At 44.3% G+C, this 13,299-nt stretch overlaps 1 protein-coding gene across 4 annotated transcripts in view; it reads left to right on the forward strand.

Annotated features, from left to right (window-relative positions):
- LOC134227614 (uncharacterized) overlaps nucleotides 1-13,299 on the forward strand; it is a 118,340-nt gene that overhangs the window by 91,507 nt on the left and 13,534 nt on the right. For all 4 annotated transcript variants that reach the window (XM_062709231.1, XM_062709238.1, XM_062709247.1 and 1 more), the window contains 5 exons: nucleotides 562-1,140; nucleotides 1,234-1,386; nucleotides 1,602-1,734; nucleotides 2,709-2,891; nucleotides 3,112-3,250. In XM_062709231.1, the coding sequence (XP_062565215.1) occupies nucleotides 562-1,140; nucleotides 1,234-1,386; nucleotides 1,602-1,734; nucleotides 2,709-2,891; nucleotides 3,112-3,250 (1,187 nt within the window). The remainder of the gene's footprint in view (nucleotides 1-561; nucleotides 1,141-1,233; nucleotides 1,387-1,601; nucleotides 1,735-2,708; nucleotides 2,892-3,111; nucleotides 3,251-13,299) is intronic.

A 13,299-nucleotide genomic window follows, 5' to 3' on the forward strand; every position in this document is an offset into this window, starting at 1 on the left:
AGTTCCCACTTATTTAATCTACTGATTGCCGTTTATTGCGATGAAGAAAAACCGTCGGTCCAGTGAAAAACCCTGTGGCCGTTAACAATAGGTCTGTTTCTTGTTCGTGCTACTCGAACAGTTATCAAGAAATAAGATGGAATTCGCGCTATTCACATGATAATAAAATCATTTTGCTTCCTTTGCGTCGTCTGTCTTTAAGTCTATTTTTTTCGTGCAAAAAATAGATCAAGTATATCAAATTTCAATATTGACACCCCAACATTCCAAATCACCTAATTCCATAGCCATTAAATCGAAACCACTGTAGGATAATTGCGATCATTTTCCGTAATCTGCCATAACGTGTTATTAATAATGCCACACCCATTAATCATTTCGCTCATCATCCCAACATTATATCGTCAGCGCCATTTCTAGTCGGTAATTGATTTACCGCACCGATCGACCGGAGCTCAATAAACGAAACCCATCGGTGTCGGTAGTAATTATCTTCACACTCCTACAGCGCACCGTTCTGGTCTTTTGTTCTCACGCTTCTTTTTCCTTCCCATCTTGCAGGTTGAACACCGTGATTCCTAACCCAAAGCCCGACGTACCCAGCGAGGCAATCATGTGGCACCTTGTGAAGCTGTTTAGCAATCCGCACGAATCTGGCCTTCGGCAGCGATGTACCAAGCTGGCTCAGGCCATTGGCACCTGGCAGCCATCGTTACGGGACGCATTGATGGCACGCCGCAAACAGCTAGATCAAGCGATCGAAGGTCTCGGTGTTCACGGATTGACGGCCGATCACAGCGGATCGCTGATCTCGCTGCACGTGGCACTGAAAAATGAACTCCAGCGGCACATCGACACCTACAAAACCGCCATACACAAACTGGAGGAGCTTAGCACCGTGACGGTTAATCCAGATCCTGCCCAATCCTCCCACCAGCGGTTGCTGGCCATCAGCCACGGGGACATCCAGCAGCGGTTAATTGATAACAAAACACTACTCACCATGCTTGACAAACCGGCACTCAAACAGCTCAGCCAGCTGCTGGAAAACCTGACGCAGCGGGTCCAAAACGATAAGGAGGCGCTGTTCTGCGTGGGACAGATCCGGCGCATCGATACCTCAGCGAACACGGAGGAGAGGTAAATACTATATCTTGAAAATACATCCCCAACTGATTTCTCCTTTCCATAAATTCACAAAATTATTTACATTTATTCGTTTCACCCGTACAGACCTGCAGCTGGCCTGTTAATGAACTACTCCCGCGGTTGCGAAGCCGTTCTGGGACTGATGGGACCCTTATCGGCACCGAGCAGCCCAACGAGCAACGGATGCGGCAGCGGAAGCGATGGTTACCACTCCGATTCAGACACAGACGAAACTAAGTATTTACCCCAGTAGCTAAGCCTTCCTGTTGCGTAATTGTGTTGGACATAAATTAACAACAATCATTCCCAGATTTCGCTTTTCATCATTCATCATCAGAGTTCTTACTAATCAATCGTTGAAAATTTTCCCTTTTCGTTTTTTTTCGCATTTGCATTTTTTGCATTTATTTTACTTACATCCCTCGATGGCCATGTGGACAAATGCGGAGCAGTTCCGAACTGGTGCGACAATACGGTACGATGTACAGCAAGAACCGAATCGACACGTTGGATTCGCTTAATAGTTTACCGCAGCTGAAACACGCCCACCAGCTTAAAGCCAAGATACTGTTCTCGATTATTGTGGTAAGGCCATAAAAGTGGATAGGTAAATATTGGAGAATTATAAGATTTAAACAGCCTGATAGTATCAAAGAACAAGCTTAGTGTTGAAGCGATTTCTTAGTTAATTTTTTTACAATGTCGCGTATTTTATTTAATTTTCTTCACTTTTATATTCTTTTAAATTCCTTCGGGAAGTTCAACTAAATTTGTGTAACTATCAATATTCGAATGATCAGACGTGCTTGTTGGAAAAAATATTAAAATAACGCAAAGTAAAAGTCTGTTACTTGCCGCACTGAGGTTAATTTTCTTAATTTTCTTTCAAATTTCCACTGAATTTGTGTAAATATTATAACCACGAGCAACGAAGATCTTAAATCACTTTCAATTGCTTCGAATGCTCAAACACGCTTATACAAAAGTGATTTTACTGAAAAAAAATCGTTATTTTAATAACGCCAAGTAAAAGACTGTTACTTACTTCACCGCACTGAGGTTAAAATATCTCCTGACAAATTACTCTAACTGCTACCTGCATTCAACCACCAGTTAATAGGCAGCGGCATTCAAATAACAGACACTGGTCCCCGATACACAATTCGTAACGCATGGTCCGACCTATACTTAGCCTGTTAGTCAACGATCACCCGGATCTGATTATCCAAGGTGTCAATAAAGTAATCCACCGACTACCTACTCGACTGACGTCTGATGAACCCCCAATCAGTAAATCATATCCTCCGAGCTCAATGCCAACCAGCATCGCCATTATCGGTCTGTCCATCAGCGACTGACGACGACGCAGTGTCGACGGGAGTAGCGTGATAGGTGAAATTGACACCTTCGCGTCATCTGCACTGCATACATTTGCTTTTGTACGACGATTCCTTCCCTTTGCCAATAGTCAAGATCCACAATTTTGCAGTTGCTCCCAAGACAATGATTAACGGTTATTATTTCCCTCCCAACGATCGCTTCCCCCCCCCCGCCTGCAGTTGGCATTTCGCGCCTGCCATGGCCTGAAGGAACGCAAAGTACTCGAAGTGCGCCGAACGTTGCACGTGCTGGATGCGAACGACGACGCTACGGCCGCGCTGGACCGGGCCGTTCGGCAGAATCTCAAAGACACCGCCGACCGGTTTCCGATGGGCGACGTCGAGCGACAGGTTGCCAATCAGGTGAGTGAACTGCAGAAACGGTGCGCGTTATCACCGCAAACGATTAGCTACCGCAAACACCATGCGGGATAGACGCAATATTGGGTATGGGTTTGGGGTGGTGTGTTTAGTTTACCGATCCGATCAGCGACGCAATCTCAGGGCGATCGGTTTTTGTTCCGTTTATGATTTATGCTACACTGCCTACTCGTTACTGTTTATGGAACTTTCTTCGACGCAGGTGCTGTCAACGCTGCATGAGTATCCTTGCCTGGAGGCTTGCATCCCGTTGATCCACTACATCAGCGACTGTGTGCGGCTGGCTTGGAAGATGACCAACCAAACGGTGCCCTACTACCTGGATACGGATTTTACATTGGGTAAGTTGAGGATTAATCAAATGTGTGTTATTACAAACATCATGTGGAAAGAAATTGCGATTGAAAAAGTTGTAGAAATACTAATTGCCAGTTTTCAACTTTAAATGAACATTATTAAGACACAGTAAGACGCCAAAGACACATTGAATCGTTCTGATACAATATGATAGGTATGAAGCATGGAAACAGAATGTATTCCAAGACGAACAGAGAGCATTTTACGATCTCAAGCTGAGTACGATGGGGCTGGTGACCCGTCAAATCGAATATTTCTCTGAAATTTATTATATACGCCAAAATTGTCCTTTGAAAATAATTGATTTTCTTACAATTTTGATTAATTCTGGAGAAATTCCAAAGGAATTTTAAAAGTTATTTTCAAGTGAATTTTGGAAGAAATTCTAAGAATCGGTAATCCAATCGGTATTTCTTCGGAAATACTATTAAAAATTCCATTCCTGTAAGAATTTGTTGGCTAAATCTATCCTAAAATATTTCAGGCTTTCCTCTGGAAATTTCTTCGAGAATTCATTCTGAATTTTTTCCAGGAGTCTTCTTTATTGGCATTACATCCCCCACTGGGACATTGCCGCCTCGCAGTTTGGTGTTCATTAAGCACTTTCACAGTTATTAACTGCGAGGTTTCTAAGCCAAGTTACCATTTCTGCATTCGTATATCATGAGGCTAACACGATGATACTTTTATGCCCAAGGAAGTCGAGACAATTTCCAATCCGAAAATTGTCTAGACCGGCAGCGGGAATCGAACCCAGCCACCCTCAGCATGGTCTTGCTTTATAGTCGCGCATCTTACCGCACGGCTAAGGAGGGCCCTTTCCAGGAGTGTATTCAAAAATGTCTTTTAAATATCCTTAAGTTTTCCACTCCAAAAATTGCCTACAGGAATAATTTAGAAAAAAATCTCCATTAATTCCTTTTGGGTTTCATCGAGGGACTCCTACGGAAAATCCTCTGCAAAGGCCTTCGTTAATTTATCTGGAAATTCCTTCGGAACTTCCTTTTCAGTAAAACTATACAAAACTCATGTAATCCTAAGGGAATTTTTGTGAGGATTTCTAACGGAAATATAAAAGGCTTTTCCAGATGAATTTTTCGAGAAACTTTTGAAGCTATTTCTAAATAATTCGTTAAAGAATTCATTAATGACTTTCTGGAGCAATTCCCGAGAAAATTTCTGAACAAATATCCGAAGATGTTGAGGAGTTTTTAATTATTTTCTTGGAGAAATGTCCGAAGCTATTCCTACAAAGGTCCAGTAACACCGGATAGAGATCTTAACGTGGTGTGTTACGGAGTAACAGTCCAGCTCCGTGGCCCTTATGAGGGTGTCGCTAAGTCGGTGGCTTCTCTTAAGTAAGCACCACATCACCAATTCCTTCCTCTCCCTAGTTACGGTGAAGATGAGCGAAGCCCGGATTAGTAATCCTCATGTTTTTGTTAATTTTATCGTAGACGGGAATCAAGGACAACTCCCCTCCTTGATTTCTGATAGCTTTCTAGATAAGGATTTCAAAAGAAAAACATAAGTATCACTAGTGTCCAATCTACGAATTACATCGTAATACTGATAATGCCTAAATATAATTTTCAAAGATTTCCGGAATGAAGTTCTGAATAAATTCCTATGTGAAATTTCAAAGGAATTCCAAGAATTTCTTTCTAGAGTTTCGGAAGGGTAGTTGTATGACTAAAACCTGATATAATTGCTTATGCAATTCCTTGAAAAAAAATGAAAGAGTTCTTAATTCAGTTTCCTCAGGAATTCCTCAGGTATTTTTCAAAGAACTTCATGAAGAAATTCATAAAAGGAATTCTCCCAAAACGTTTTCCGTTGGAATTTCCAACAAATTTTCGTGGAATTTACCAAAGAACTGCCGAAGAAATTCCTTAAAGAATTTGTAAATGAATTCTCGGAGGAATCCCTAGAAGAATTTCCGAAGTAATTTCTGAAGGAATTTTCGAGGATATTTCGAAAGGTATTCTGAAGACAAATTGAAAAAAATGGAACTCCGAAAATAAATTGAAGGATTCCATTGAATATTCCTCATAATATACATTCGAAAATTTTGAGATTGGAATTTTAAAAGAATTTCGACAGTCACTCCGTAATTCCTTCACGAATTCTTTTAGGAATTTATTTGGAATATGTTGATACCGTATAGTGTAACAATAAGTCAACGAACAAACACGAAATGCGGTACCATATATAAATAATAAACAAAAATTGTAAGACTTCGCACGTAGTATTTTTAAGACCAAGAATACCCACATAAATCTTCAATTTATGTGAGTATTCTGGCTTGAGAGTGTATGTACCACTAACGCCTCCCACACTCCTGCTTGATGGCACAAATCTACCAAGGCGAATTTCTCGCGACAATACCAAATCTGGGGTGAAGGAAGAAAAGGCAAAACCGAGGAAGAACGAGCAGGATTCGGAATCGTGGCAGTCGAGTCGGTACCGACCTAGGAGTCAGATCGGAGAAAAAGACTCCCAAAAAAAAATCGTTCGGACACCCAACCCGCGTGTGCCAAAGAGAAGAAGGTATCGAGAATCAGCGCTCAACGGTGGACACTTCGCTTATCGGAAACGGGAGTTTACGGGTGCAAAACTAAGAACTGCAGACATTTTGTCGGCCATTCCAAATCACCGGAATTCAGCGCGTCCAACCCTTGTCCTTCAGGAACTCAGCCAGCCGTCATTCCACGTGGTGGTCTCAGTGCTCTAAATTGAGTAACCATAACCTCTCCTGCGGCCTATGTCGGACTGGGCGGGCGACAGAAACCCAACATTCTGTACCCTGGTCAATCCTTCACCAGACCGTTTAAGAACCCAGGGAGTCTTGTACGTCATCCGACTGCCCGCGACAGAGGCTATTCGTCGTCCGCGGCTGACAACCGACCGCCTTTTTTCCACGCAGCTGGAAATCTCGCGAGGCATTTGCCACCCTCTCTCGGCTGGAACAAGCCAACGCCCGAACGTTACCTGGATCCACTTCACAACAATAACTTCAACTGCGGCCGCTCGTCGCAATTGGCCAGCTTTCGGCTGGGCCCGGTCGTTACCACGGAAGAGCGAAGAAGAGCGTCCGCAAGTGGACCAAATCGCCAACGAGGCCAACAATTACCTCCATCAGTACCACCGTCTTCCGTTCGTGGTACCAGCGTCCCTCGGCCTGCTCATCTTGCATCGGTTGGAGCCGAGTTGCCCTCCGGCGGCAAAACAATTCCCATCGTCCAGTTGTCATCCGTTACCGACTCAATGCCATACCTGGTCGTCATCTGGTGAAGAATTCCAGCCCCGCCTTCCGGACACGTCAAACCGAACCCGATCCTGCTTCCAAGACCCCGTGAGCTGAGAAACCAAAAGTATGCAGGGAAGGTATGTGAACATTTCTCGCTTGTCATCTCAGGGCCCCAACGTTTCCGATTGGCCGTACCAATACTAACCTTAATCACTAACCCTAAATCGATTCTAAAAAAAAAATATAAAATGCTTTAAAATTTACCATATTTCTTTACTTTTTTCCCTCAATTTCCCGCATGTTCGTTGACTCGTCCTTGTTACGTCCACTTCGTTTGAGATAAGGTTCGTGTGTTCTCCTAAGCAGGTGTCTAGCCGACCCTGAGAACCCCAAAAGCAAAGAGAGCTAGTTAGGAGGACGTAAGGACGTCCCCTCCACAGACGAGAGGACGTCAAAGGAGGTAGTTACAATGTTTTAAAAATTCTGCCAGATCTTCCTCAAGAAATCCTTTCGGAAACTCTAGCAAGAATTTCTTGGAGTTTCTTCGAAAGATCTCCAGGAATTCCTTCGCTCATTTATCGAGATTTTTAAGCAACTCTTCCAGAAATGCCTTTAGAACTTCGGAGATTTCTTTTAAAATTTCTACTGAATTCCCTTTGAGCATTCTTTGGGAAATCCCTTCAGAAAACTCCTCAGAAATTCTTTTAAGAACCCTTCGGCATTTTCATTTGGAAATCCTTTTAATAATTCCTTAGAGAAAGCTATAGAAATTTCTTACGAAGCTCATCCAGGAAATCCTTTTAAATTACCGTTAGAAATTCCTCCGGAAATTCCTTTAGGGTTCCTAGGGTTCAGGCAGGTATTTTCGTCTTTTCGTCATAGTCTCGAAAACCAATAAAAGAGAAACTTTTCTGACAAACTCATACGTATCAAAAAGAATTCCTGGAGGAGTATTTAAATGAGCTTTTGGAAAAACTTTATAAATTATTCTTGGAGGAATTTCAAAAAAATATTTCAGGGGGAATTTTAGAATGAATTTTTGAAGGAATTTCCATAGAACAATCTGAATAGCATCATCCTTTTACTTCCACTATTTTGAAATAGTGGAAGTAAAAGAAAGATATTTTTTTTAAACCGTGTGACATTTTCCCCCAAGACGCTCGAAAATAATTATTAATCTGAATAGGTTTTCGAAAAGAATTTCTGAAGGAATTGTTGGATAAATATCCTAAATAATTATTACAGGAATCCACGAAAAAATCCAAATAAAATTTTCAACTATTGGAATTTTCTTATAAACTTTTAGATTTCTCCAGGAATTTATTCGGAAATTACTAAAGAGACTCCTGCAATAATTGCTTCAGAAATATCTACAGGAATCTTTTCGGGAGTTCTTCTAGGAATTTATCCGGGAATTCCTCTGATAATTATAATTAATATGATTATAATCTGAACAGTAGCAAAACAAAACTTTGTTTTGAATCTGGAGTTGAGACTTCATGCCAAAAAAAACCCAAAAGTCGGAATGTCTTCTTCATATTTTTTCGTAAAATATAACCAGGAATTAATTCGGTTAGTCATCCAGGAGTTCTTTCAGGCCTGTAAAAATTCCTCTAGGAAATCCATCCAAAATTTCTACAATGGAAAATTACTCTATACTTTCGTATACTACAATCCGCAAGTATATCTAGAAATACCTCCAGAAATATTTGTCTAAAAATTCTTTTGGAAACTTCTCCGGAATTTCCTTCAGGAATTTCTTTAGCAGATTTTCAGAAATTCAGAAACTCCTTCAGGTGTTTCATTCTCTCGGCTCCCGTAATTCCGCCGGAATTCTGTTTAGGAATTTCCGAACGAATTTCTTAAGGAATTTCCGAAATTATTGAATTTCTCTGTTTATTCCTCCAAGAATTCCTTCGAAGTTTCCTTAGGAGATATTTAGATCCAGAATTTTTTTTTGTTTCTTTATTAAGGAGACTTTCCGCCCTAGGCTGGATCATCTCCGAAATTAAATGGAAGTGCATAAGGACAATGCACGGCAAATGCTGGGTAAAGCGTACCATTGGTACTTCGCGTACCTGAAGGAATAAAATAGACCCCATCTCGCGGTCCTTAGCCTCTTACCCAGCAACTCCTATCCCTACCTCCCCGCAGTGCTGGCCGGGATACGAGCAACCTTAGGGAAGATCGGGTAACCAACCCCGGTGGGAACTATGGTCGTATGCTGACAGGGAAGGGGGGGTTTGCTCCTCTCCGGAGGTGCAAATCTTATTGAGCGTCTGTTCTCCATGTCAGGATCGGCTGACAACAGCGTCTGTTCTCCATGTTAGGGGCGGCTGATCATCGTCCGAGTGCCAGCGAGGGACTCTAAGTGAAACTGTGCACCATGGTCCACCGGAAATAAGGAGGAATGGTCCTCCGGAAATTTAGGGGGTTTGGTGTCAGGCCCTGCAAGCCAGCCTTTAAAAATCATAAGCAACGAACAATCAACAAGAGAGTACGGACCGGAATCATCGGCGAAGACCACTGCGACGAAAAGGGACTAGCGATTGGAAACTCGGTTCGTGGAACTGCAAATCTCTCAACTTCATCGGGAGCACACGCATACTCGCCGATGTGCTCAAGGACCGTGGATTCGGCATCGTAGCGCTGCAGGAGGTTTGTTGGAAGGGATCAATGGTGCGAACGTTTAGAGGTAATCATACCATCTACCAGAGCTGCGGCAACACACACGAGCTGGGAACAGCTTTCATAGTGATGGGCGATATGCAAAGGCGCGTGATCGGGTGGTGGCCGTTCAATGAAAGAATGTGCAGGTTGAGGATCAAAGGCCGGTTCTTCAACTTCAGCATAATCAACGTCCATAGCCCACACTCCGGAAGCACTGATGATGATAAGGACGCATTCTACGCGCAGCTGGAACGTGAGTACGACAGCTGCCCAAGACACGACGTCAAAATCATCATAGGAGATTTGAACGCTCAGGTTGGCCAAGAGGAGGAGTTTAGACCGACTATTGGAAAGTTCAGCGCTCACCGGCTGACGAACGAAAACGGCCTACGACTAATTGATTTCGCCGCCTCCAAGAATATGGCCATTCGTAGCACCTACTTCCAACACAGCCTCCCGTATCGGTACACCTGGAGATCACCACTGCAGACAGAATCACAAATCGACCACGTTCTGATTGATGGACGGCACTTCTCCGACATTATCGACGTCAGGACATATCGTGGCGCTAACATCGACTCTGACCACTATCTGGTGATGGTTAAACTGCGCCCAAAACTATCCGTCATCAACAATGTTCGGTACCGACGACCGCCGCGGTACGACCTAGAGCGACTGAAGCAACCTGATGTCGCCACTGCATACGCGCAGCATCTCGAGGCAGCGTTGCCGGAAGAGGGTGAGCTCGATGGGGCCCCTCTTGAGGACTGCTGGAGTACAGTTAAAGCAGCCATTAACGACGCAGCGGAGAACAACGTCGGGTATATGGGTCGAAGTCGACGGAACGATTGGTTCGACGAAGAGTGCAGACAGATTCTGGAGGAGAAGGACGCAGCGCGGGCGGTTGCGCTGCAGCAAGGTACCCGGCAGAACGTGGAACGTTATAGACGGAAGCGGAGACAGCAGACCCGCCTTTTTCAGGAGAAGAAACGCCGCCTGGAAGAAGCGGAGTGCGAGGAGATGGAACAGCTGTGCCGTTCTCAAGATACACGCAAGTTCTATCAGAAGCTCAACGCATCCCGCAAAGGCTTCGTGCCGCGAGCCGAAATGTGCCGGGATAAGGATGGGAGCATCTTGATGGACGAACGTGTGGTGATCGAAAGGTGGAAGCAGCACTACGAGGAACATCTGAATGGCGCTGAGAGTACAGGCAGTGAAAGTCAAGGCAGCGGAGGAGATGACAACGTCAGTTCAGCGGACGATGGAAGCCAACCAGCCCCCACCTTGAGGGAAGTTAAGGATGCCATTCAACAGCTAAAGACCAATAAATCAGCTGGTAAGGATGGTATCGGAGCTGAGCTCATCAAGATGGGCCCGGAAAAGCTGGCCACTTGCCTCCACAAACTGATAGTCAGAATCTGGGAAACCGAACAGCTACCGGAGGAGTGGAAGGAAGGGGTTATATGCCCCATCTACAAGAAAGGCGACAAACTGGAGTGTGAGAACTTTCGAGCGATCACCATCCTTAATGCCGCCTACAAAGTGATATCCCAGATCATCTTCCGTCGTCTGTCACCATTAGTGAACGAGTTCGTGGGAAGTTATCAAGCCGGCTTCGTTGACGGCCGCTCGACAACGGACCAGATCTTTACTGTACGGCAAATCCTTCAAAATGCCGTGAATACCAGGTCCCAACGCACCATCTGTTCGTTGATTTCAAGGCGGCATACGACAGTATAGACCGCGCAGAGCTATGGAAAATTATGGACGAGAACAGCTTCCTGGGAAGCTTACCAGACTGATCAAAGCAACGGTGGATGGTGTGCAAAACTGTGTGAAGATTTCGGGCGAACACTCCAGTTCGTTCGAATCGCGCCGGGGACTAAGACAAGGTGATGGACTTTCGTGCCTGTTGTTCAACATTGCGCTAGAAGGTGTCATGCGGAGAGCCGGGTGTAACAGCCGGGGTACGATTTTCAACAGATCCAGTCAATTTATTTGCTTCGCGGATGACATGGACATTGTCGGCCGAACATTTGCAAAGGTGGCAGAACTGTACACCCGCCTGAAACGTGAAGCAACAAAAGTTGGACTGGTGGTGAATGCGTCAAAGACAAAGTACATGCTTGTGGGCGGAACCGAGCGCGACAGGGCCCGCCTGGGAAGCAGTGTTACGATAGACGGGGATACCTTCGAGGTGGTCGAGGAATTCGTCTACCTCGGATCCTTGCTAACGGCTGACAACAACGTTAGTCGTGAAATACGAAGGCGCATCATCTGTGGAAGTCGGGCCTACTACGGGCTCCAGAAGAAACTGCGGTCGAAAAAGATTCGCCACCGCACCAAATGTGTCATGTACAAGACGTTAATAAGACCGGTAGTCCTCTACGGACATGAAACATGGACAATGCTCGAGGAGGACTTGCAAGCACTCGGAGTATTCGAGAGACGGGTGCTGTGACGACCCCTTGGTCGGCGCGCCTCACTTACTAGCACAATAGGATGTGCCTTGCAACACGCCTATACATCAATAGACGTCAATGTCAACGCCAACGGACATGCGAGGTGAAGAAGGCTGTCAGGTGTGCAATGAAATGTAAAACGGAATTGCATAATTACTAAGAAGCTCATTATTACTTAAATTACGATATAATACCCTAAATTGTGCTAATTTGATGCTCATGAAGTTTATTAAGTTCAGTAGTTTCAGTGAACTATAAGCATAGGTAACTTAAGAAGAAATTGAACCTATGTTTCGTATCTAATGAATTCTCTCGAAAATAGGTTAACTTCAAACGATTGTTTCTATCTAATTCTTAATCCCCTCCTGTGACCAAACAACGCTTTGGACCGGTAAATTAGCGAACCATGTTTTAGACAAAATAACAGCTTATGCTTAATTATAGAACCAGGCAGTAATCGATTCATGAAAGTAGAACTCGTAACCGATACTTTAACGTAAGAATTTCCTGGAAATAAAACCTGAAAGAACTAAATGTAAGTAAAACAAGTATGTACAACTATTGTAGCTATAACTCCGTATACTTTTAGGAAGTTTTTATCGGTCGATTAAACGATTAAAAACTCGGAAATCCCTTCTTTCATTGAGCGCCTACAATATAAAAACTTCATTTATCCCCATCCGGAGGATAACCCGCTATGTCGCGAAGGAACGAGTATCAATTGGAGGTAGATAACGATCGTCGCTGCCAGGTATGCACTAACCCGGACAACAGTCACATGATCCAATGTGACAAGTGCGGTAACTGGTATCACTTCGTGTGCGTGGGTGTTACCGCGGACACTGATCAACAGGGCTTTCTCTGCTTTTCATGCGAAGCTCCTAAGGCAGGAACGAAGAAAAAGCGTAAGCCGGCAGCCAAAGCTTCATCAAAAGCGCCGTCAGTAAGTACCCAAGTAAACCAGGGTATCAACCCGACTCAGTCAGCCGCAGTTCCCGATGTTGCATCGCTTAATGCTTCCGTGTGCATAATTCGTCCCAACAAGCTCGGTGCAAGTGTTCTTCCGACTGCAGATGTTATACCAATTACGCAATTAGCAACTAACAGTAACATACCCTTCCAAACCGCCACCGCAAACACTAGTATTCCATTTACCGCGCACGCTTTCACTGCCACAAACACCTCCACTCGTCCTCCTTTCGTAACGAGCACTACTGCCATTCCACCTACTACGACGGTGCCACCTAGTATGTCTGAACAATCCCATCAGATCTCAAGACCCAGTCTGTCAAAGCCGTTCGAAATACCACCACCCGGTCTGTCAATGCCCCCCAGTACGATTCTACCATCAAATACGCGAGTGCCGAGTTACTTCCCTCAAGTGGTTACGCAAGCTCAGTGTTTCACAGTTCCTTCGTATAGAAATCAAGTGATTCCATCTCTGCAATACAGCACGCCGTTGTCGTCACGAAATGCCCCAATCGTCAGTCTATCTTGTGAGACAACCAACAACGCTGTACCCACCTTGACAGGAAACATGCAACCTGAAACCAAGAAGCAAGATCAGGAAGAAGTTGCCAGTCATCGCTCCGGAATAGCCAGCACCAGAACGTCTAAAAAGGAAAGAAGATTGCAGTTGGAACTACAAATC

Source organism: Armigeres subalbatus, chromosome 1, assembly GCF_024139115.2.
Source record: "Armigeres subalbatus isolate Guangzhou_Male chromosome 1, GZ_Asu_2, whole genome shotgun sequence".
NCBI classification, from domain to species: domain Eukaryota; kingdom Metazoa; phylum Arthropoda; class Insecta; order Diptera; family Culicidae; genus Armigeres; species Armigeres subalbatus.